Here is a 25,783-nt window from a genome sequence, read left to right as displayed (position 1 = left end):
ACAAAAAAAAAAAGAAAATGTTTCCCCACTGCTCCTTTAAATAATTATATGAATAAGTTCTATTATATAAAGGATCGTAATGGCTCTGAGCATGCACAAAGTACATTACCAATGAGTAATCACAGCCAGGGCGCACACATATGGGAATGAGTTGTGACAATCTAGAGTGGCCAGGTAGCCGGTCAGATGGGCGGCTAATAAATCTAATCAATCAATCAATCAATCAATCAATAATCAATCAATCAATCTATGGAATTCAGTGCTGATTTGGCCACAAAGAAGAAATGTATGGGATTTAAAAAAATGTATGCGAAGCCTATGGAGGAAAGTTATCCCAATGGCCATTAGACATTGATGCAGACAGAGCATGGAGATGATCAGGATCAAATGATACATGGTATGAGAAGTGGAGTGGAATCTTAGCATTTATACAGCACTTCCAAGGGTTCAAATTGCTTCCCAGATATTATATAGAAATCCTAACAATGGTTCTGGAAGGTAACCAATATTTGAACTGCCTATATTGCAAATGAAGGAGTTAAGGGTGAGATCGAGTGCATTCATGCATAGCAGAGTGAGATTTGAGCCATGGGCCTTCTAGATTCGTAGCTCAGTCACTTCACCACCATGCCATTCTAGCTTTATCACAGTAGTAATTAATCCACATTAAACACCATGAGAATATGACCACCAACCAATCCCCTTTCTTTACAGAGTTTGTGCATATCATCTCGACTCCCAACTGTCAACAGTTTCTTCCGGAATCTTCCGACCGGCTCCTGCATTGCTGTTCAGAGTTCCAAGGGTTTTCCCCTTTTCAACAGTAACAGAAAGGGATGGTAAGTCTGAGTGCTCTTTGGCTATTCCTTCCCTAGCACCAATGCGTGAATGACCTGAACGGGATGGTGTAGCTGCCTGTAGATCAATTTCACACCTCCCCAGTTCTGGTGCTGTTTATACAGTCCACTACACTAGGGATAACAGCTCTTGAATTCTTGCCAGTTTCTGGTTTTGTTATAATGATCAAGGGCTCATCAGTGTTCAAGGCCTGATCTTTCCACTACCAAAAGATACAGTGATGCCCGTTAGCTTAGGGATAAGCCTTGAATAAAGGCTTAGGGAAGTTCATGGATGAGAGTCAATCTATCAACAGCTATTAGCCATGCTAGCTAAATGGGAATACCATTTTTTGAATACCAGATGCTAGGGGACAAACAGTGGGAGAGGACTTTTACTTTCATCTCCTGCATCTGGGCTTTGTGGAGGCATCTGGCTGGCTTGCTGCTGACTGTTGGGAACACGATGCTGCTCTGATCCTACAAGGTATTTTTCTCTCCTTAAGGAAGGGGATGGAGTCAAAGACCTTCTTTCAGGGTCATTCTCTTATTTCGTTTTCAGGGAAACTAATTACTGACTCAACAGAAGAAAGCATGGACACACTACAGGGCAAGGGTGAGCTTTGTGGGAGGGCTTATCCAATCTACTGGGATTATTATTATAAGAAAACCTAAATAGACACTTAATTGTTTTCCAGGCTGCAGATATGGCTGGTGTCTAAGTCGTATTACATATTATATTATATTATATTATGTATTATTTAATCACTAATTGATATTTTGTTTAAATTATACATTATAATATATATTATAATATAAAATGTTTAAATAAATACTTAAAATTAAAATGCCACCCTTGGATATATAATTTCAGAGATGGTTTACAAAATCAACACTAACATTAAAATACAGTAAAACATCAGCAAACAAACCAGCAGCATAAAAAGCAGCAATAAAAGCATCTGATGTGAAAACAACTCCTCCGAGGGTTCAAAGGAAGGGTGCACAACTGTGGCCCAGTGAATGCATGTACCCTGTTAAAGCCTTGACTGCAGCCCCCAGGTGCCCTGACCAAAACATTCGTGTGCCACTGTTTTACATAAGAACATAAGAAGAGTCATGTTGGATCAGACCAAGGGTCCATCCAGTCCAGGATTCTGTTCACACAGTGGCCAATCAGCTGTTGACCAAGAACTCACAAGCAGGAAATGATCTAGATTTTCTAGATAAAAAATCTAGAAAAAAAATAAGAAAAGGTCATTGCCAGATGCTGAAAATACAATAGTATAGGTGCTAGGCATGCCTTTCGGGTGATAATGCAATAAATGAGGTGCCACTACAGAGAAGGGAGGCCCCATTTTCAGTCAATACCCACCCAGTATGGCAGTATCCCAGTAGGCATGTTCCACTTGTTGTATCTGTGATTGCCCTAAACATGAGTCGGGACCTTAAAAGGGCTATTATGAATGTCAGAACTGACATATTATGGAAGATGTAGGCATAAAGTTAAAATTAATCAGGACACAACTTTGGATTGTACTGAAATAGAAGCAATTCTTACCCCGCCCCCCCCCCCAAAAAAAAGTAAGGAAAAGTATTCAGGATATCATTTATTTGAACTATGCAAAACTTCTGCAAAACATGGCCCCTCCAGGAAATTCCTGACTTGTGTGGCAGATAACTTCCTCCTACAGAAAGCAGAGGAAGGAACTAGAGGATCGGTTATCCTTGACTTGATCCTAACCAACAGAGATGACTTAGTGGATAAAGTAGCAGTTACAGGAACTCTGGGGGAAAGCGACCATGTTATACTTGAGTTTTTGGTTCTAAGGGAAGCAAAAACCGAGTGTAGTCAAACACATACCCTGGATTTTAGGAAAGCTGATTTTAATACACTCAGAACAATGATCAGTAAGGTCCCATGTTGGGTTGGCGGAGAATTTCTCCCCGAAACTTCAGGGGGCCGAGTGCCAACGTGTTTGGCCCCCCGAACAAGTTCGGGGGAGAAATCCTCTGAACCCCCCCTGCCCCCCGCACCCCCCCCGGGACGGGACTTACCTTCACCGAATGTCCCTCCCGGTGGCTGGTCCGGCCGGCGGTTCGGCGGGTGTTCGAGCGAGGAGGGAGCGGCAGCTGGTCTTTCGACCGGCTGCCACCGCCACCATTGCAATGAAAGAAAAAAAAAAAAACGCCCCCGGATAGGCTACGTGACGATTCACGTAGCCTATCACGGTTAGATTTGCAAAGTCAGCCATGATAGGCTACGTCAATCATCACGTAGCCTATTACGGGTGACTTTAAAAAAAAAAAGTGTGTACGGATAATGGCGACCCCCATAGGGAGCCGCCATTCCCGTTCCTTATTTGGTCGCTGTAGTCTACGTAAACAGTTACGTAGACTACGGCGAAAATAAGGGCAACGCTATTTGCGTTGCCCTTATTTTCGCCGTAGTCTACGTAAACATTTATGTAGACTACAGCGACTAAATAAGGAACGCGAATGGCGGCTCCCTATGGGGGCCGCCATTCGCGTACGTGCTTTTTTTTTTTTAAAGTCACCCGTGATAGGCTACGTGACGATTCACGTAGCCTATCACGGCTGACTTTGCAGATCTAGCCGTGATAGGCTACGTGAATTGTCACGTAGCCTATCAGGGGGAGTTTTTGGTTTTTTTTTTAACTTACGTGTTCACGGCCGGGCGAGGCGGGAAGCCTCCTACCCAGCCTGAATTTCGGCCGGGGCGAGGCAGGAAGCCTCCCCCCCGGCCTGAATTTCAGCTGGGCCAAGGCGGGAAGCCTCCCCCCCCGGCCTGAACTTGGCGGGGGGACCAGCGAAGCGCCTCCCCCCCACCGCGAACATCCTTCAAGGACAGGTAAGTGACTTTCATCCACCCCTAGTCTCATGGGAAGCAATGGTAACAAGTCCAAGATGGGTGGGAGCTTTAAAAAAAGGAAATTCTCAAGGCACAATTACAAACAATTCCAACAAGAAGAAAAGGTAGAAGACAACAGAAGAAGCCAATGTGGCTTCACAAAAAGCTTAGAGATGACCTGAAAACAACAAAAAAAAAGGGGACACACACATATAGGAAGTGGAAAGAAGGCCAAGTAACGAAGGAAGAGTACAGGCAGGTAGCACAACAATTGCAGGGATGGCGTCAGGAAGGCTAAAGCTGAGAACGAGCTGAGGTTAGCGAGGGATGCTAAAAACAACAAAAAGGCTTTCTTCGGCTACGTGCATAGTGAAAGGCAGAGGAAAGAAATGGTGGTTCAGCTATTAAATAAGGATGGCAGAACGATAACAGATGACAAAGAAAAGGCAGAGGTGCTCAATTCCTACTTTGGCGCAGTCTTCACCTGAAAGAGGGTCTGTGACCCCCCTGGCAAGGGCAAAGTATAGGCTGAAGGGGCAGGATTGCAGCTTGAGATCGATAGGCATATGATCAAGGAACACCTAATTACTTTGAATGAGTTCCAGTCTCCAGGGCCAGATGAACTGCATCATAGAGTAATGAAGGAAATAGCAGAAGAACTCTCAGAACCACTGTCTATTATCTTTGAGAAATCATGGAGGATGGGTGAAGTACCAGATGACTGGAGGAGGGCTAATGTTGTCCCTATCTTCACAAAGGGTAAACAGGAGGAACCTAGGAACTACAGACCAGTCAGTCCGACATCAATCCCTGGGAAAATTCTGGAGCAGATGATAAAGCAATCCATCTGTAAGCACCTTGAAAATAAAGCAGTGATTACTCGAAGCCAACATGGATTTGTCAAGAACAGATCCTGCCAGATGAATCTGATCCCATTTTTTGATCAAGTAACCTCACTTGTGGACTGTGGGAATGCTGTAGACATCATATACCTTGACTTCAGCAAAGCTTTTGACAAAGTGCCCCATGATCTCCTGATGAGCAAACTAGCTCAAAGTGGGCTAGATGAAACAACGATCCGGTGGATCCACAGTTGGCTACAGAATCAGACCCAAAGAGTGCTTTTCAACAGGATCTTCTCATACTGGGGAGAGGTAATGAGCAGGGTACCGCAGAGCTCAGTCCTGGGCCCAGTGCTCTTCAACATTTTTATTAATTACTTGGAGGAGGAGGTACAAGGAATGCTGATCAGATTTGCAGATGACACAAAATTGGGTGGGATAGCTAATACTTTGGAAGACAGAAACAAAATTCAAAGTGATCTGGATAGACTGGAGCCCTGGGCAGAAAACAAGACAATGCCATTTAAGAGGGATAAATGCCAAGTTCCGCACCTAGGAAAAAGAAACCAAATGCACAGTTACAAGATGGGGGATATGTGGCTCAACAACACTACAAGCAAGAAGGATCTTGGAATTGTTGTAGATCACAAGCTGAATGTGAGCCAACAATGTGATGTGGCTGCAAAAAAGGCAAATGCTATTTTGGGCTGCATTCATAGAAGCATAGCTTCCAAATCCCGGGAAGTACTAGTTCCCCTCTATGCAGCACTAGTTAGGCCTCATCTGGAGTACTGTGTCCAGTTCTGGGCACCACATTTTAAGAAGGATGCAGACAAACTAGAGAGGGTTCAGAGGAAGGCAACAAAGATGATCAGGGGACTGGAAATAAAGCCCTATGAGGAGAGACTGAAAGAACTGGGCATGTTTAGCCTTGAGAAGAGAAGACTGAGGGGAGATAGGATAGCGCTCTTCAAGTACTTGAACGATTGTCACAGAGAGGAAGGCCAGGATCTCTTCTCGATCATCCCAGAGTGCAGGACACGGAATAATGGGCTCAAGTGACAGGAAGCCAGATTCCAGCTGAACATCAGGAAGAACTTCCTGACTGTTAGAGTAATATGACAATGGAACCAATTACCTCGGGAGGTAGTGGGCTCTCCCAAACTGGAGGCATTCAAATGAGGCTGGAGTGGACAGCCATCTGTCAGGGATGCTCTGACTTGGATTTCTGCATTGAGCAGGGGGCTGGACTCGATGGTCTTGTAGGCCCCTTCCAACCCTAGTATTCTATGATTCTATTCAAACTTCAAAAAACTTGCAAAGAATGCAAGTTACACTTATGAAATGATACCTGAATATTTCACCTCTCTCTTCCTTCTTCCATCTGTCCATCAGTTGGAGGTTATTGTTTTTAGCTGTAAACTCACTTAACTCGTTATTAGAAATATAGCTAGTTTACCCTGTACACTCACATCACAATATCTGCTGTTCCTTCTTTTTTTAGGGGATGTCAAGGACTCATATGTGGGTTTTGGTGGCTTCCTCAACCATTTCTATACAGTATGGTTACAACATCTATGTAGTCTATTATCCGACTGTGGTAAGAGATCATTGCATTTTATTGGGAATTGTTTTAAGGCACAGTCCTATGGCTGCTAGACAGCATCTAGGCAGCCATAGGATTTTTCAGTTTCTGGGAACCGAGCTCAGAGCCAGCACTCCGAGCTCGGTTCCCAGAAATCCAGCTCCCTGCTCCTTCACCCACCACCTCGTAGGAGGTGTGGGTCATCCCTGGCTCCATGCTTGGAAGAGCAGCGCAGAGTGGCAGAAAAGGGGGGCGCATTCCCGGTGGTGGGGAGGGGACCGCAGAAGTGCCATTACTATGCTTCCTTTGTGCCATCCGGCCGCCCACCCCTTCTCTGAGGCACCCTGATTAGACCGGCGAAATGGGCTGTCTATCCACAAATGCAGGGCTGACGGAGAGCCGAGGAGAGGAGAGGAGCAGTCCGCCTGCCCTGCATTGGATAGTCAGCTGCTTCCAAGTTTGGAGACATCCCACAGCCATCTGTCGGGGATGCTCTGACTTGGATTCCTGCATTGAGTGGGGTGGGGGTGGGGGGTGGACTCAATGGTCTTATAGGCCCCTTCCAACCCTACGATTCTATGATTCTACGACTATCCCCATAGGATTGTGCCCTTAACTGTTTTAAATTTTGTATTTTTAATTGTGTTGTATGCTTATAAGCATACAAGGTAAGTTGCCTTGGGTATTTTTACAAGAGAAAGGAGGCTAAGAAATTCAATAAGTAAGACAGCCGTGCTGTGGAGTTGACTTCCTATAGCAGGGGCTATTGAACAATCTTCAACTCTCTATATTTACCTGGGACATTTTATACTTCTGTTATGTGCCTGTTATTTTGCTTTTGCAAGAGTCATTGGGAATGTCCCCACCCCATTTTTTTAGAATCAGCATGTATGAATGTGGTTTATAGTGCTTCAGATTTTGGTCCCATAACCCCGCCCTCTAGAAAGTCTCAGTTTCTGAGTGGGTTGTGGAAGATTCACCATGACCCTGCTGTGCATGCATGTAAATGCATGCACATGGATTTTCCTTCCACTCCACTCCCACCTCCCTCATAACTGCTTGCCTAGCATGATTGTAAATGCCACAGAGTCATTTTGATTTGCAGCTGATCTGTTTATAGACCATGTCCATTTCAAGATTAAACATTCAATTGATCATTCTTTCATTTTGCCAAAAGAAAAGAAAGAAAAGAAATGAAATGAAAGGGCAGCAGGTGGTTATGATCAGTTTACAGATACATCCTGGTTTAGAAGTCAATTAATGAGAGGCTATTGACAAATAAAGGAATACGGAATACAGCAGGCAGAGGAGAGGAGAGTTTGTCAATGATGGAAGGGAGATGAGGAAGAGGAAGGGGTGTGCTCCTGCTGTTTGAGTATTTGTCACAGAAGTCCACATATTACCCTGTTTTCATCTATGAAGTACTGGCTGACAGTGGGGTGTGGACATCCCTCTCAGATATTCCAAGATTCGATGTTTCCCAGGGGCCCCTTGTGATTTTTGCAGCATCACAGAATTTTGCACTCTGTGAGAGGGAGGACACTTCATTGCAATTGATGAGCCCTACGCATACATGATATAGCCCAAATATGCTCAAGAGGCAGCCAGGACTGACTGCACCTCCCTCTCCAGTGTTCTCTTGGACATAGACTTGTGGTGGGGTGGGTGGGGGTGTGCTGCTGCTGCCACAGAATGTATGGGGAGGACCTAATGCCAGCCATCATTTGCTTCTGTCCTAGCTCCTGGAACACTTCTATAACAAAACAACGTTTGAAGAGCTGACAGAGCCAGATTCTCAGATATTACTCATTGGTATCACCATTGCTTTATTCCCATTTGGAGGAATATTTGGAGCACTTGTGGTTGGCTGTCTGATGGATAAGTTTGGAAGGTATAGCAAGAGCAATGGGAATGGTGAACAACACATCCTAGAGCTTAAGATTTCCCTGCTGAGAGCTAAGAATGGGAGCCTTTTTCAGTGCTTAGCAGAGAAAAGCTCTTATCACCAATCAGCTGCTGATGGTGATAAGAGATTCTCCATGCCAGGAGAGTGGGCGCAGCCTAGGGAAGAAGCTGGCTGGCCAGATGGGGAACCCCAGTGCAGACCGTAACTGGCCCATGGGCCAGAAGGTCCCCATAACTGCAGTATGGGGTGGCAAGGCAGGAGGAACATGTGGCTGCCTCTGATCCACATCTCCTACAGCTACCTTTAATGAGAACATGGTGCCATTGCCTGTATCATTTTTGCTCCCACTGCTAACATAATTCAACCAGTTGAAAGGGATTTAGGGGGAAGGCAAACACGATGATGTCATATCACATTTGTCTTTTACTTATCATCATGGGAGGAAGTGTGATGGGAAGAGACACAGAAGCCACATGTAGGATCTAGTTAGGCTCCTAGAATCCTGCATCTGGAAAATGATGACCTTCAACCACTTAATGAAACTTTATTTAAAGAGGTGGAGACATGACTTCCATAAACTGTTTGGTTTCAATGGATTCATCTGTAGCTAGGACATCATCTAAGATGAAATGCCAGCTTTTCTAACAGACCACTGGGGAAAGACCATATCTCAGTGGCAGATATTTTCACGTAGAATGTCCCATTTTACCTCAGCATTTTGCATTAAGGGTGCAATCCTATACATGTTAAGAAAGGAAAAAAAGTCCTGGTAAGCTGGGAATGCTGGGAGTTGTAGGATTTTTTGCTGTCTAAACAAGCATAGGACTGCACCCTAAAGGAACTTGCAAGGCAGGGCTGCAAAAACCAAGTTTCTAGCCCATATGAAAAGGTGTGAGCAATGCATGCTGAAATCTCTCAAGCCAAAGAAGGTGTCTGAATAAGATTTCAGTGCTTGGGAGTTGGATCTTCAGTGTACTGCATAGTTCCTTGTCTTTTCCCATAATTAGCAAAATCAGAAAAAATATATATATCCATAAATGGATGAGGGCTTTGTAGTTTTAATTTTTGTGAACCACCCAGAGAGCTTCAGCTATTGGGTGGTATAGAAATATAATAAATAAATAAATATTGCAATTCCATAGGTCCTCTCCCTCCCCTGCAGTTTGATTGTACCATATATTCTTTGGCATCTCCCCACCCCACTGACCCTTTTCACTGTCTTTCCAGGAAAAATACTTTGATGATAACTAGCATTTCCTCCACTCTCTCTGCTATCTTCATGGGTTGTTCCAATCTGATACATGCCTTTGGGTACACCATGTTTGCACGCTTGTATGCTGGAATATGTGCAGGTGGGCCAGGTTCATAGATTTAGTGGTTTCATTTTTGAAAGTTTTGGTTTCACTTCAGTTTTATTGTTTATAAGAGAAAGAAAATGTTCAGAATATTAAAAAAGTAAAAACAACTACATTATTAAACATAGATAAAAGAAAATTATTATTAATTTGGAGCTGACAAACTAAAATTAATGATAAAAATTTCCTGATACTATTTTTCACCTTTTATAAAAGTGCCTGTTAACTAAAGCAAAAATAAAACATACAAGGCTAAAATTAAATTTTAAACAATCATTTTTCTCCAATAAAACCTATCTCTTCTGTCTTATTAAGTCTGGTGCAGACTTTAGCTAATTCCATTAGGAAAGTGATGACTCTTCTCAAGATCTTTCTGTCCTTGTTGTAAAGCCAGAAGTGTATCTTCTGGCAAACTGACCTGTTTGTTCTGATTTTTAGTAAGCCAAATTATTTTCTCCTAATGTCTTGCATCAAAGAACAATTAAACAAATAACGAGGAAGATAATCAAACTCATCTGAACCACAATGACCAAAGAACAAGTGATAAGGTGTTTTGGCTTGTCTTATCTACCATCAAGGACTGTAGAGGGCATTTACTGAAACCTGTCAAGAGTGAGTTCCTTCCTCAGACTGAAGTTACCAATTTAACCTGGAATTATCAGCTAATTGAAATCCTTCTCAGTAAACCAGGGCTTTTGTATACAAATATTGTCATATTTCTCAATGTCTGGAGGAACTCCTCATCTCCTTTATGAACTTTCCAACCGACAATGTTCCAAGATAAAATTGCAAGTTTGACCTGCATTGTGAGGGAGGAGTTAGTCAATAGTTTGGCCTCTCTAACAAAATGGCAAAGAATTGCTGAGTGTTGGTCCTGAGCAGAAAACACTTGATGGATTGTAAGACAGTTTGGGGAAGCCTTGTCACTCTATGTATGGTTTGTTATAAAAAAACAAAACATGTCTAGTGAAGTCAATATTGGCACTTGATTTTCACTTTCAGTTGTCTGAAACTTGGAGAAAGGATTTATCTTTAGCCCAGGCAAAAACCTGGACATTTTTTTAAAAACCCTAATCCATGGTTTGAGATCAGAAGACTCTGGAATTAAATTAGGATTTTTGCTCTCCAAAGACTTGTAATTATTTAATTTAGTGAAATGGACAGGTTTATTAATTTTTTGAAATGTGCTCAGTCTGAAATCTGCCTGGAATTCATTCCCTTCAACTGAGCTGAGCAGGGACACTGAATATGGGAGGGGGCCTCTGAAATCTAAAGAATAAATAATCATACTCACTGAGGAGAGCCACGAACACAGCTTTATTCTGAATTTGAAAAGACAAGTTCAAAGTAAAGACAAGTTCAAAAATCACTGAGTGGTGGCTTGCCTCTTTATTGGTGGGAGCTCCTGCATCAAAATACCAAATGAAGCACTGGCAATGTGTCAAGTTTTCAGACATGTACATTTCAATACTTGGCTCCATGGCCACATTGTAGAGTTGTGGCTCAGATTATACCTCCTAGGATTGGAATGGGGTATCAGGTAGGGCTGGTATTATAACTCTATGGAACTTTGAGATGTAATTAGAGATGGATGGACGCCTCCCCATCCGGGTCCTCTGGGCATCTGCCGAGCCACTGCCCCTCTCGTGCGCGCTGGGACCCACTTGTGTGCCCCCCATGCTTGCCAAGCCACCCATACCCACCCTGAGCCATCCATGAGCACCAGCGGTCATTCCCACAGTTGCCATTTTGCAAAAAATGGTGACTTGGGAACTTCCGTAAATTTAATATTGTGCACATAGTGGCCATAAAGACCCCATGTATGCAATATTACAGGAGTAAATGGCCTATTTATACCTGCAATATTGTGTAAATGGGGCCTTTGCAGCCACTATGTGCATAACATTAAATTTTCAGAAGTTTCCGAGTCACCATTTTTTTCCACAACATGGTAACTGTGGGAACAACGGGTGCTCACGGATGGCTCAGGGTAGGTGCGGGTGGTTTGGCGAGCATGGGGGGCATGTGTGGGGGCAATGGCTCAGTGGGCGTGGCCCAGAGGTGTGGGGAGGGGAGTCCCTGACTGAGCCGGACGTTTGCACCATCCTTAGGTGTAATATGTTTCCTTATAAAACCAGTTAAAAACTGAAAATTAAATAAAAGTATTGAAAAGAGGCTCTTGTGCACAGAAATGAGATCAACACTTTATTTATTGATGTGACGCAGAGCATCTGCCACCAGAAAGACTTGAGCTGGGGTAACCATGCACTAAACAATTCTGCCTTATCTCAGTCCACTAGGACTACTTTTAGTAGAAGCAGTTTGTGCCATTTTTGGAAGATGTACAGGTTGCGGCTTTGGTGATTCTCAGGAGAAGACACTTTCAAACTTGAGAAGAAGTGACTGAGAACACCCCTGCTGCATAATATTGGGGGACCTAATTTGGGTCAGAGATAAAGCTGGGAGTGCTACCTGGTGTCAAGTGCCAGATCTCCATATAATTTCAGCAAGTGGCTTCTCATACACCCTGGGAAGGAGGGAGTGGCATTTTGCAAAACCCTACAAGGCATCTCTTAGGGTGATGAGAAATTATGATGATCACCCTCTGGAACATCTTTTAGTCTATGAAGCCATTTGTATGTTTCTACACATCTTGTCACATGCATACTTTGAATGATCCCTTAACGTATCTTCTAACCAGGCATACTCTCCAGTATTACTCCATTATACCTTGGCGAAATCTCCCCTAGAAGCCTGAGGGGAGCCTTTATCATGATGCCCCACCTCTTTACAACCATTGGTGTCCTGCTGTCTCGGATAGTTGGTCTTCACGATGTCCTGGGAAACCAAAAAGGTAATTCAGAGAAGTGCATCATTTGGCTTGTAGAAGGTCCGATGTATCACCAGAGCTTCTCCATGGTACCTGAATTATCACTATATATCCTTGCACAGGTTGGCCAGTGCTGATGGGCATCATTGGGGTCATCCCAGGGATACAGATGTTCCTAGTGCCCTTTTACCCTGAAAGTCCTGGGTATCTACTGATTCAGAAGGGGGATGAAGAGAGCGCAAGACAAGGTACAGTGGCTGTAAACTGTACTGAACTGAACTGTGCTGATATGTGTAGGCGTGGGCTCTAGATATAGCAGTGCTAATAACCCGTTGGGTTGAAGATACTTCACCCACCATTGGCTCTTCTCACAAGATATCATCATTCTTCCATTATCAGTTCATCATTATCCCAATGTTGTAACTATGTTAGCCATCTGCCACTGCTTCTCCTTTGAGCTTCATTACCGCGTACACACACACACAAACACACCTTGCCCTATGGAACTTTAAAGAGTAGGAGAGAATAAATGGTATTTTAATAAGTACCACAAATTTTAATAAATACCACAAATAGCATAAATAGGAATAAATGGTAAATTCTCCCAATGGAGGGAAGTAAATAGTGGGGACCCACAGGGATCTATATTAGGACCAATGTTTTTCAGCCTGTTCATAAATGTTATGGAATTGGGAGTGAGCAGTATGGCCAAGTTTGCAGATGACACCAAATTATTTAGGATGGTTAAAACAAAAAGGGATTGTGAAGAGCGCTGAAAGGATCTCTTCAAACTGGGAGAATGGGCATCTAAATAGCAAATGCGGTTCAATGTAAGCAAGTGTAAAATGGTGCACATTGGGGCAAAAGATCCCAACTTCGAGTATAGCTTGATGGGATCTGAGCTAGCAGTGACCACCAGGAAAGAGATCTTGGGGTTGTGGTGGACAGCTCAATGAATATGTCAACCCAGTGTGCGGTCGCTGTCAAAAAGGCAAATGCCATGTTAGGCATAATTAGAAAAGGAATCATACTGCCCCATACAAATCTATGGGGCACACTTGGAATACTGTGTCCAGTTCTGGTCACCACACCTAAAAAAAAAGATATCGTCGAGCTGGAAAAAGTGCAGAGAGGGGCAACTAAAATGATCAGGTTGCTGGAGCGAGCATCTCCCCTATGAGAGAAGATTGCAACAGCTGGGATTGTTTAGCTTGGAAAAAAGGAGGGTAAGCGGAGACATGATTGAGGTGTACAAAATTTTGCCTTGTGTGGAGAAGGTGAATAAGGAGACATTTTTCTCCCTTTCTCAAATACTAGAACCTGGGGTCATCCTATGAAGCTGATTGGTGGGAGATTCAGGACAGATAAAAGGAAGTAGCTCTTCACACAGCACATAGTTAAACTATGGAATTCACTACCACATGAGGTAGTGATGGCCACCAATTTGGATGGGATTGGACAAATTCCTGGAGGAAAAGGCTATCAAGGGCTACTAGTCCTGATGGCTATGTGCTACCTCCAGTACCAGAGGCAGTGAGCATATGTACACCCAATGCTGGGGAACATGGGTGGGAGGGTGCTGTTGTGCTTGTGTCCTGCTTGTGGGTTCCTGGCCGACAGCTGGTTGGCCACTGTATGGTCAGAATGCTGGACCAGATGGACCCTTGGTCTCATCCAGCATGACCCTTCTTATGTTCTTAAAAAATCTAATTACTGGCTATGGGGGAGAGAGGAATTGAAGACACAGGGATCAAGAGTAGGGATGTATGAGGTGTTTGTTTCAGTTCATTTTCACCGGAGTTTACCTAATTCACACCTTTGAAAAATGTGCATAAACAAAACAAAATGTTTACTTTTGAAAAATTCACATGAACATTCTTCACTCAATGGAAGGAGAATGCATACATTAAAAAATGCACACAGTTGATCTGTACATCTGGGAAAATATGCATGGAAATGCACATGCACTTTCATATGAAAAACAACCCTCCCCCCCCCCGAAGATTGCAATCTGATATGGACCCCAAGCTGAAATGTTCTTTTGATGTGGCATCTTGATGACCATGGGTTTTCTGACTTGTTCATTCCTAGTCAAGGGTAGCAAGGGAGTAATGGAAGAATGGCTACCATGCCACCCACGTAATGAATCCCTTCGCCTCTAGAGACCTGCTTGAAACCAGTTCCAGAGGGTGCTAGCAGAGGGCGCTTGTGAAGCCCACTGCCCGTAAAGTACATATCCCCATTTCCCTGCAAGTCAGACAGTGTGGGAGAATTCTCCAAAGTCCTGCCCTGATGTCACCACTGGATGTGAGACATCACCCCCCTCCCCACAGTTTAGGGTTATAGGAACACAGGACACTGCCAGACCATTGGTCCATCCAGCCCAGTATTGTCGACACTCACTGGCTGTGGCTCTCCAGGGTTTCAAGCAGGAATTTCCCCAGCTCTACCTGGAGATGCCAGGAATTGAACTTGGGACTATCTGCAAGCAAAGCAGGGGCTGTACCATGGAGCGATGGCTCAGTGAGCTTCCCTGCCCCACACAGTTCAAAGCTTTTCTGCCTCTGCTGCCCTTCAGCCTTGCAGAAGCTGAGAGGTAAGGAGGATGTGGAGGAGGAGATTGAAGAGCTTCGTCAGGAGGACATTGCTGAGAAATCAGAAAAGCGGATGACTCCCCTCAGACTGCTCCAGACCGAAAGCCTACGGTGGCAAGTCATCACTACCATTGTCTTGATGGGTGGCCAGCAGCTCGCCGGCCTCAATGCGGTAAGGCAGGCAAACATATCCCAAACTGTTAGGCGATAGAGCCAGGAATAACAAGGACTTATTTTACATGGGCAGGGGGTACCCACCTCAGGATTTTGCCTGTGTGTGTGGGTAAACAAAAGAGGGGAGTGTGTGAGTTTTGCATGTGTGTGTGTGTGTGTTAAAGAGGTGATCTGAAAGAGGGAGATTCTTTTGAGTTCGAAGGAGTAGCTTTGTGTGTTGGGGATCAGACCCAAACTCTGCCTTGTACTCAAAGGGTGAGACACATTGCTTCTGTTTCCCATCCCCAGATTCCTTCAATAAAATGGGTGTTGTTTTTTACTGGCTACACCCACTGTGGCAATCACTTTGTGACAGCACCCACAACATTTTAGCAAAATTTAAAATATCCCCATGGGCCCAAAATGGTTGGGAATCCATACATTACAGAACCAAGAGGTAGTATCCAATGTCAGTGCTGTGTAGAGTCCACCCGTTAAAATGAGATTAACTTAAGTCTCATTCATTTCAGTGGGTCTACTCTATGTAGGACTAACATGGGACCTACCTGAGGCTGTGACACCAAGTTTGATATTGCTGTGTGTCTCTATGGACAGCCAACTTGTGCACACTCAGGGGACTGTTCTGTTCTCCTGATGCTTCTGCACTGGCCAAAACCATCTAATGCCCTAAGTAGATGGTCTGGTCGGTCCTATAGTAAAGTTGAGATCACCTAGAATTCACAGGTACAGAGCACCTCCACTCAGATGGCTTATTGTCATTGGGGTAATAATCCAGAACAACCTTCCCCAACCTGGTGTCGTCCAGATGCTTTGGACTACAACTCCCAGCTTTCCTGTCCTTCGGCCATACTGGCTTGGGTTGATGGTGTTACTCAGATCTCTTTTTCGAGGATCAGGTAACAGAGGCTTAAAGGAGCTATGGGAGAGAATAGAGGAAAAACTTTGGTCAAGAGGAACTCTGGTTCATAGCTTGGTGTGCAAAGAGGTCTATTTTTCTTGAGGGCAGACATCTGTTTGGATTTGGGTCTGTAAGAAAGAGCTTATTAATAAATATACTTGCTGAATTTGTAACCCATTTCATTATTATTTCTCTCTTTATATCTGCATTATACAGTGTGGTTAATTTCTGTTGTTTCTGTATTTACATTTTCACATTTGTTTTTCCATTCCGTCATTCCATGTATCTGTTTCCAGAGGTTAGCTCTGTTAGTCTATTACAGGAAAAACAACAGCAAAAGGACTTATGACACCTTAAAGACTAACCAATTTATGTTGGCATAACTCTTCAAAAGTTTGGGTCACCATCAGTAGCTTCTTCCATTCAGCTAAGACTTTTTATGGTTCTGATCTGGTTTCAGGCATACTACTATACAGAGAAAATCTACATGGCTACGAATGTGGGAGTAGAAAATGTTCCATACATTAGTACAGCTACAACTACTCTTCTTTGCTTCTCAAGCGCATTAGCGGTAAGCCTCCCTCACCTCTGTCTGTCTTACCTCTAAGTCTTGAAACTCACTTTTTCTCTGAAGGACTGATCTGTACTGAAAATATAGGGATGTCCGCTGCTGTGGAATCCAGCTGTTTTTGGCTCAACGGACTCCCATTGAGCACCTGACTTGGCTTGCATTTGCAGGCTGAGCCACACAGCTTTTCCCAAAATTTGGGAACTTTTCTGTTTTTAAAAATTTGCATAAGAAGATATTTGTACAAATGCCAGCTGCAATTGATGTAATTTACACAAAATTCAACCCCAGCATGCATAAATTGTGCAAATTGCAGCTGTATTTTGCACACATTTCTTTTTATACCCCATCCCCCAATCCATGAAGTGGCCTAACTCAATGCAGATCGATTTGGGCCAACTTGTGGGGAAACTAGCCGAAGTCCAGGGAGCCAAGCTGATCAAAGCTCAGTGAGCTCCACCCCTGAGAGGGATTCCTCCAGCATCCCTAATTGAAAACTTTTGTATCAATTTTATGCCAGTTTAACTGCCACAGCATCCCTCAGAGAAGTCTGGGAAGTATAGTTTTATGAGGATTCTCTTGAGAATTCTTTGCAATAGATCCTCATAGGGTAGATGTCATGGGACATCCCAACCTGGGACTTTCCAGATATCATGGACTACAGCTTCTAATATCACTGGCTATAGTCCATTCTGGCTGGGATTGATGGGAGTTGTAGTTCCATCTACAACATCTGGAGGCATCCAGGTTGGGGAATGCTGCCACAGATATATACACAATGCCTAGCTTCTGTGACTTGGAAGCTGTCCAAAGGAGAAACCATTAGATTTTTTTTTTTAATGTCATACCTGTTTCTTTCACTCTGGGGTTGAAGGACACACTGCTGTCCAGTCACAGTTACATTCTCCACTGTTTCTTAAGGGGGGCTGTCTCTTTTACTCCAAAGGACATGGAGTTTCCCCCCTGCCCATTTTATTCTCACCAGAATCCTGTAAAATAGGTTAAGCCACCCTTCCCCAAAAATGTGATGTGGCTGCAAAAAAGGCAAATGCTATTTTGGGCTGCATTCGTAGAAGCATAGATTCCAAATCCCAGGAAGTACTAGTTCCCCTCTACTCAGCACTGGTTAGGCCTCATCTGGAGTACTGTGTCCAGTCCTGGGCACCACACTTTAAGAAGGATGCAGACAAACTGGAGAGGGTTCAGAGGAGGGCAACAAAGATGATCAGGGGACTGGAAACAAAGCCCTATGAGGAGAGACTGAAAGAACTGAGCATGTTTAGCCTTGAGAAGAGAAGACTTAGGGGAGATAGGATAGCACTCTTCAAGTACTTGAAAGTTTGTCACAGAGAGGAAGGCCAGGATCTCTTCTCGACGATCCCAGAGTGTAGGACACGGAATAATGGGCTCAAGTGACAGGAAGCCAGATTCTGGCTGAACATCAGGAAAAACTTCCTGACTGTTAGAGCAATACGACAATGGAACCAATGACCTAGGGAGGTGGTGGCATCTCCCACGCTGGAAGCATTCAAGTTGCAGCTGGACAGTCATCTGTCAGGGATGCTTTGACTTAGATTCCTGCATTGAGCAGGGGGTTGGACTTGATGGACTTATAGGCCTCTTCCAACCCTACTATTCTATGATTCTATGTATCCCCACACCTCTGCAGTGGCCCCACACCTTTGGAACAAGTTGCTATCGGAGGTCCACCATGCTCCATCATTGCAGGCTTTTAGGAGGTCCTTAAAATGTATTATTTTACGGTGTCCTTCTCTTGATATGACTGTTGTTGTCGTTGTTGGTTTTATTGTCAGCTTTCATTATTTCTTTTCTTGCTATTGTGTTTTTGTTTTAATCACTTTTAATATTTTAACTGTTTTTTCTGTATTTTATTGCTGTGAGCCGCCTTGGGAGGGCTTCTGCCCTAAAAGGTGGCCAAGGAATGTTTTATTTTTTTTTTTTAATTAAAACGTTGCTCTCCAGATTTTTGGACAAGTCCCATCAGTCCCAGTCAGCATGGGCAATGGTCCAGGATTATGGGAATTGTAGTCCAAAACCTCTGGAGGAAGCCATATTGGGGAAGGCTGGTTTAAGCTGAGAGACAGTGCCCAAACATGAACCCATGAACTGTGGCTGAGCAGGAGATTGACCCCAGGGCTGAGTCCAATGTTCTATCCATCACACACCCCTGGATCATGATGGCCTCTTTCTCTCTCACACACATATCTTTGTCTTTATAATTATATTCTCTAGGTGTATCTTGCTGATACTGCGGGACGGAGGGTTCTGATTCTCATTGGCTTTGTGGGCTGTACCATCACCTGTGTTCTGTTAACCATGACCCTCGAACTGCAGGTTTGTAATTCGAATATGCAAGCATTGGTGAAAGTAAATAACTCAGCTGACTGGCCTCTGGCACTGTCTCCCCCCCAGCCCCACCCGCCCACTCAGGCTGTCTTGAAAAGCACACAGAAAGCCAAAATGTCAACTGGAAAGTCGGTCATAGATATGAAAGACCAATTACAGGTAGTTTGTGTGTGTGTGTTAAGTTATGCATAGGACAAATATGTTTTGAAAGAGGTAAGCTTCTGGTTGGTACATCCGTAGAAGATACATGACAGACAGGTTATGCTGTAATTTAATATTTGCTTGGATTTTGTGCCAAGGCATCTTGGCCCTTGAATCCAGGGGATAGGAAAGCTGAAGTGTATGTTCCCATTTGCAGATCTTCCAAGAGAAAGGTGCTTGGGTGTTGCATTCCACTGCTAGAAATTTGAACACACATGGACTGATCTGTTGATGTTCTATGGCACCTGTTGCACTCTTTGGGCCAGCTGTGCTAGGGAACAAGGGATGCTAACTGCAAAGATGGGGCATCCTTAGTGATAAAGGGGACTTGGCAACATCAGTAGTACATAACTGAAATATGACCAACTATTTCCAACAGGAGAGTTTCCCAGTGATGAAGTATTTCAGCGCATTTTTTGTTAACACGTTCCTCTTTGGACACTTCTTAGGGCCGGGTAAGTGCTCAGATGATGTATTGGGTTCCTGGGATGAAATGCAAGATACGAATAAGAGAAATGAATGTGCCAATTAAAAAAAAATGGCATTCAATGCCTCAAATCCTCTCTCTTCACCCAAGGTCCAGTTCCATTCGTACTTATAGTAGAGCTATTCTACCAGTCATCCCGGGCCTCAGCCTACACAATTGCAGGATTTGTGAAGTGGTCCCTAACCTTTCTTACAGGAGTGACATTCCTTCAAATACAGGTGAGTGAGTCTGAAGATTGATTTGGTGGGAAGCACATGGTTTGCATAAGTAAAGAGAGCCAAGCCTTGCACACCACCACCTCTCCCCAAAGAAGCCAAGTATGAAGCTTCCTTCATCATTCCTTCATTGTTCCTTGGCCCTTAAAATTCAGGTCAGTGTGTTTTGTTAAAGCTGAATGTCAAGGTATTTCAGACATTCACATCTTTTGCAGCATGATTTAATGGATAGACATAGGGTTCAAATGTCCAATTGACCATAAAACTGAATGCATAGCCTTGAACAAGTCACTCTCACTCTCAGGGAAGGGCCATAGTTCACAGGTAAAGCATACACTTTGCATGCAGAAGGTCCCAGGATTAATCTCCAGGTGGGCTTAGGAAAGAGCCTTGTCAGAAACCTTGGACAGCTTCTACCAGGCAGAGTGGGCAATACTGTGCCAGATGGGCAAATTGTCTAGCTTTGTACAAGGCAGACTCACTCATATGTTCATATGTATGATCAGCTTAGGCTCCTGTCAAGGCAACTGGGACCTGAAGCAGGAATTGCAGTGGCCTGAGGCTAAGGATGGACAGACTCACCTCCGTCCACGCCGCATGCCACTCTCCACACACCCACCAGCTGCTCAGCCCTGTTTGCCATGCTGTGTGAGCAGCCCCACAGTCCATGGGTGCCCAGCAAGTGGCGAGCAGCTGCCCAGTCCCTCAGAGATGCCACTATTTTGCGAAAGAAAATGGTGGCTCGGCTTTTTCCACAAATGAAATGTTGCTCAAGTGGCACCTTTACGGCTGCCATTTGCATAACATTACAGGCGTGAATGGACCATTCGTGCCTGTAATCTTGCATAAATGCCATGGCCAATTTAAAAGTTAAAGGTGTCCCCAACCAGTCGTGTCCGGCGCTGTCCGAAGACGCTTCCGTGGTCATGTGGCCGGGATGACTGAACACCGAGGTGCACAGAACGCTGTTACCTTTCCCGCCGAGGCGGTACCTATTTATCTACTTGCAATTTCTTGCTTTCGAACTGCTAGGTTGGCAGAAGCTGGGACTGAAGACGGGAGCTCACTCCGTCACGCAGCACTCGGGTCTCGAACTGCTGACCTGCCGACCTTCCAGTCTGCAGTTCAGTGTCTTAACCACTAAGCCACCGTGGCCCCATCTCTAGAACTACTGTTAACTTGCTTAAAGGCCAGGGGCCTACAACCCCTTATCCTCTTCCATGCCTGAAGAGGGCACCAAAACAATACATGCAGCCCACAGTAGCTCCCAGCTGCAGGTAGGGATGCCACAGGTGTCAAAGGGGGGGAGTCTGGTGGATTCCGCCCCACTCAGCCAGAGATGGCCAATTTACAGCCCCATAAAAGGCCTTTTGTGTAAAACAATGAGCTGCCATTTTTAGAACTCGCTGAGGGGTTGGTGGCCACTGCTGCTCACCGGGTGCCCACTGACTGCACAGCAGCTTGTCCAAGGACCCAAACAGGGGTGGGTAAATGGCACTGTCAATGGACTGGAGTCTGTGAGGCTGAGTGGGGCGGAATCCACCAGACTCCCCCCTTTTGACACCTGTGGCATCCCTACCTGCAGCTGGGAGCTACTGTGGGCTGCATGTATTGTTTCGGTGCCCTCTTCAGGCATGGAAGAGGATAAGGGGTTGTAGGCCCCCGGCCTGTAAGCAAGTTAACAGTAGTTCTAGAGATGCCTAGAGATCCATAATGCTCTCTGTTTTGGTTCATTTTTAGTTGCAATCCCTTGCAATTGGGCCTCTCAGCTCATAAAACGAATCAAAGGCCGGTATAGTGCCCCCTCAGTGCATTCCAGAGCTAATGATCTCTGGCACCATTTATCTTATCAGAACCTAGGATGTGCCAGAGAGTAAAGCTATGTTTATCTTAAGCTACAGGTGTCCATGCTGAGAAAATTGTGATAGTCTTGCTTCTGCCAAATATGTTACCAAGCACTGCTAGTTTATGCTGAGAAAGTTGTAGTTAAACTCTAACAATGCTTTTACCTGTCATATTACCTCATTGCTATGCCTGAACAACATGTATGATATAAAAATCATCTTGCAGCACAGCTCTTGGTTTGGAGCTTTGTCTGATCCAATCATTGGGTATGCCTGTGTGCTGTACGTGCGCAATAAAAATATCCTTGTAAGCAAACCTGGACCTGACTTATCACTTTCTCGGCATCCCTAAATTTTGGAAGCCCACGGCTAGGGCATACAGGGGTATGCAACATCAGCTTCTGAGACTGGAAGATAATATGAAGCCTCTTCATTGGCTTTTCCCCTATCATTGAAAAGAACAGGAAAAGACCTCCAGCTTACTGCACTCCTCTATCTGGTACCGCTACTTCCTGAAGCTGGCTGGGTATTAGAATATACATTCTTTGTGTGGCCCAGCCTGGCCCTAGGAATGTGTGAGGAATCCACTTTGCCGGATTCAAAAATAAACAAACAAGATTTCTTCACTCTGCATCTTCCAGAAGCTGACACAGAACGGATGCATTTTTCATCTAGATGTCCATACATGTTAGGACTTGCAATGTCATCCCCAGACCCAAAATGTCCCATGCCCAATGAAATGTGCACATTTGAAAAGTGGTCAAAGAAAAATCCATACCTTAAAAATGTGCATAAACAGACTTTGATCAATGGGTGGATGTGTACAAAGATGTGAGCAATTTTTAAGAAGTGCACAAAAATGCACACTTTTTGAAAAAAAAATGCACAAAAGTCCATATGGATTTAGGTCAACACACACACACAACACAAATCCACACAAAACCTGGCACAGAACAGACTTGCCACAGAAAAATGGCAGAAGTCCATGAAACTGGGCATGGTATGTCTCCCTATCTATTCCTGGCCCTCATAGCCCCCTTCCAGGATTTAAAAATAAATAAATACATAAATGTTCCTCCTTGGGGGAAAATGCTTAGAAGGATAAGTGCATGATAAAGGAATAAGCTTCCATATTGTGCTCATGTCTCTCTCTTTCTCTCCCTACTTGCAAATATTTCCCTTTTAATCTCTAGAATCGAATTGGGTCCTACAGCTTCTTCATCTTCTGGCCAATCTGTATAGCCACCTTTTATTTTATATTCAGATTTGTCCCAGAAACCAAGAAAAAGACATATATGGATATCAGGAGAATCATCTCAATCCAGGTATCCAGGAGGATTCAGGTCAAGGAGCAGAACAGCAAATAGAAATTTGGGAAGCCCCGCCCTGCCACAGCCATGCAATGTTTTATTTGTTTGTTTCTTTCCTTGTTTCTTTTTCCAATTAGAATAATAATAATAATTAAAAAAATGATTCCAGGAGAGCTTTTCTTGTTATCCTTCCACTGTCAACTGTTGACACAGTGATAATAGCAGATTCCCTTCTGATCCAAAGAAACAATCTTTATTTGTGTTTAAACTTTTCTTTTACTTTCCTATTGTGGAAGCAAGGACATTTCAATAAAGAAATTTGGTACACATCTAAGTCCAACCAAGCCATCTTGGTTACTAGGATAGTCTGGAAGAGAAGGGCAGTTGTAGATCATTTGTCAAAATGAGAAAGATGATACGTTCCATAAAATGGCTGGCTGGTAGCGGAGACTGGCATCCTTGTAATTTAATTTCAATTTCACCTGGAGAAATCCATTCTGGAAGTAATGTGTTCTGCAACTCAAAATTTAGAAGTGCAAAGGTTTGGGGCATGGCTTTATTAGTTCCAGGCAATTGCATATGAACATTTGAAAGCAGTTGGTTAGACTAATACATAACTTTTTTTTTTTTAACCAGCATGGAATACTATACCCATTTTAGGGTAGACATTATGACCATTCCATGCTATGTGAAGTATAAGATACTTTAGCTGATTCAGTGTATGCCCTCAACCTTTTTGAGAGTGAGATATATATGTGTACCCCATTTTGAGGACTTCTACAGATCAACAGCCCTTTTCACATCTCCGTGAGGCAGTCTTTGCGCCCATGTCATAGGCACATTCATTTGTGCTTCTGCAATATTCCTATGAACATACACACATAGGCACATGATGGCACACATGCATGCAATGCAGAGGGAGGAGACTGCCAGCCAGAGATGCTATCCCATGGCACCATTACTAGAAAGTAGGGATGTATGCCACCTTGCACCCCCCATCTGGGTTCACCAGGCACCTGCCCAGCCCTGCCTCCACTTGCATGCTCCTAGACCCACACTTGAGCCCCATGCCCACTCACCAGGCCGCCCACTCACCCAGGCCCTGTCCTCCTGCGCTGCAATCACCATGTTGCAAAAAAATAAAATGTTGATCACAAAAATGCACGCATAGACTTGTATGCAAAATGGTGCCACGATTCACCCATATACGCAAGATTACAGGCTCAAATAACCCATTCATGGCACAATTTTGCATATAGGTCTATGTAAACATTTTTGTGATCGCCATGGGTTTTCAATAAAATAGCAATGGAGGTGCAGGAGGATGGGATGTGGGTGAGCGCAGGCGGCTCAGTGAGCGTGCGGGAGGGGGGTCGAGCAGGAGCAGAGGCTCCACAGGAATGGCTCTGGGGGCGCGGGTGGTCCTCTGGACTCCCGGACCGCAACGGGAACCTGCACCTTCCCTACTAGAAAATGAGGTGGGGAACTTGAATAAGGAGGCTTTGGCTGCTTCGTGGTAGGGATGTACAAATTGTGTACCTTCCATGCCACTTGACTTCCGCAGTTTGCAGCCAGTGCTCCGTACCGTCGTTTGCAAGCCCCCGGAATTCTCCTCTTTTTTTTCCGCTCTGAAAATTACGAAGATAAATCTGTACTGACAGCCGTAATTCTGCATAACTTCCGTAAGAAAGGCTATTTTTCATAGATATTTACATATTTTTTCCCCTGCCCTGAGACATGCAGCAATTACTTTCAGCCAAAACACTTCCTCCTCCTCAGGGCTTCCCAAAACAAGGCTGCCCCAGGTGCACTCTTTGTTTAAAGCAATGTTGTTTGAAAGAATGAAAGAAAGAAAGAAGGAAAGAAAGGAAGGAAGGAAGGAAGGAAGGAAAGAAAGAAAGAAAGAAAGAAAGAAAGAAAGAAAGAAAGAAAGAAAGAAAGAAAGAAAGAACCTTTTAAAATGACCATGCTGGTCTGGAGCCCTGCACGAGTATGATTCCCCCTGCTAGGCTTTCTGTTTCCACATCCAGCCTTGTTGGTGACATGGTGAGGCTAAAACGCAGAGGAGAACCAACTCTGTGCATGTCTACTCAGAAGTAAGTCTTACTGAGTTCAATGTGACTTACTCCTACCCATGTCAGCACCCCACTTGCCCCAGCTCAGCTTTGTATTTCCACATCCAGCTCATTATAAAATCTCCTGTTAGTTATCTCAGAAGACCCTTAGGTGAATGGGGGGGGGAGTTTCCCAGGGAACAGCTGGATGGAGGGAGATTCCCCCCCCCACACACACACACACATAATGGAAGAGTATAGTTCTTCATATTCCCTGGTATGTTTATTCCTCATTTTGTCCATTCCCTGAGCATGTGCAGAGTGTGCTTTTTATTCAAACAAAGAAGGTTGCTGATCTTTCCCTTCATGCTGCATTTGTACAAGTGAAGTGTGACTGCTTCAGAAAGAACTTTCCATTATACTGTCTCTTTTTCTTCATGAGTTTCATATAACAGAAGTATGATGTAGTGGTTAGAGTCCAGCCCAACATCACCCAGTGAGATAACGAACAGGAGGTTTGCTAATGAGCTGGATGTGGAAATACAAAGCTGAGTTGGGGGCAAGTGGGGTGCTGACATGTGTAGGAGTAAGTCGCATTGAACTCAGTAAGACTTACTTCTGAGTAGACATGCACAGAGTTGGTTCTCCTCTCCATTTTAGCCTCACCATGTCACCAACAAGGCTGGATGTGGAAATGGAAAGCCTAGCAGGGGGAATAATACAGGGCTCCAGACCGGCATGATCATTTTAAAAGGTTCTTTCTTTCTTTCTTTCTTTCTTTCTTTCTTTCTTTCTTTCTTTCTTTCTTTCAACAGTGTTGCTTTAAACAAAGAGTGCATCACTCA

At 44.2% G+C, this 25,783-nt stretch overlaps 1 protein-coding gene across 1 annotated transcript; it reads left to right on the top strand.

Moving 5' to 3' along the window:
• The first annotated feature begins 485 nt into the window (after window positions 1-485).
• On the top strand, window positions 486-24,354 carry LOC146346584 (solute carrier family 2, facilitated glucose transporter member 5-like). Its single transcript, XM_084851421.1, has 13 exons — window positions 486-498; window positions 1,399-1,452; window positions 6,055-6,110; window positions 7,875-8,026; window positions 9,269-9,393; window positions 12,098-12,250; window positions 12,349-12,474; window positions 14,805-14,992; window positions 16,353-16,463; window positions 18,714-18,815; window positions 18,912-18,986; window positions 19,408-19,483; window positions 24,191-24,354. The coding sequence occupies exons 1-13, from the start codon at window positions 486-488 to the stop codon at window positions 24,352-24,354; spliced, it is 1,395 nt and encodes a 464-aa protein (XP_084707547.1).
• The last annotated feature ends 1,429 nt before the right edge of the window (window positions 24,355-25,783 follow it).

Source organism: Heloderma suspectum, chromosome 4 (assembly GCF_057233095.1).
Source record: "Heloderma suspectum isolate Gila_16-S chromosome 4, 16-S_ref, whole genome shotgun sequence".
Classification (NCBI taxonomy): Eukaryota; Metazoa; Chordata; class Lepidosauria; order Squamata; family Helodermatidae; genus Heloderma; species Heloderma suspectum.
This window is presented reverse-complemented; position numbering and strand designations above follow the sequence as displayed.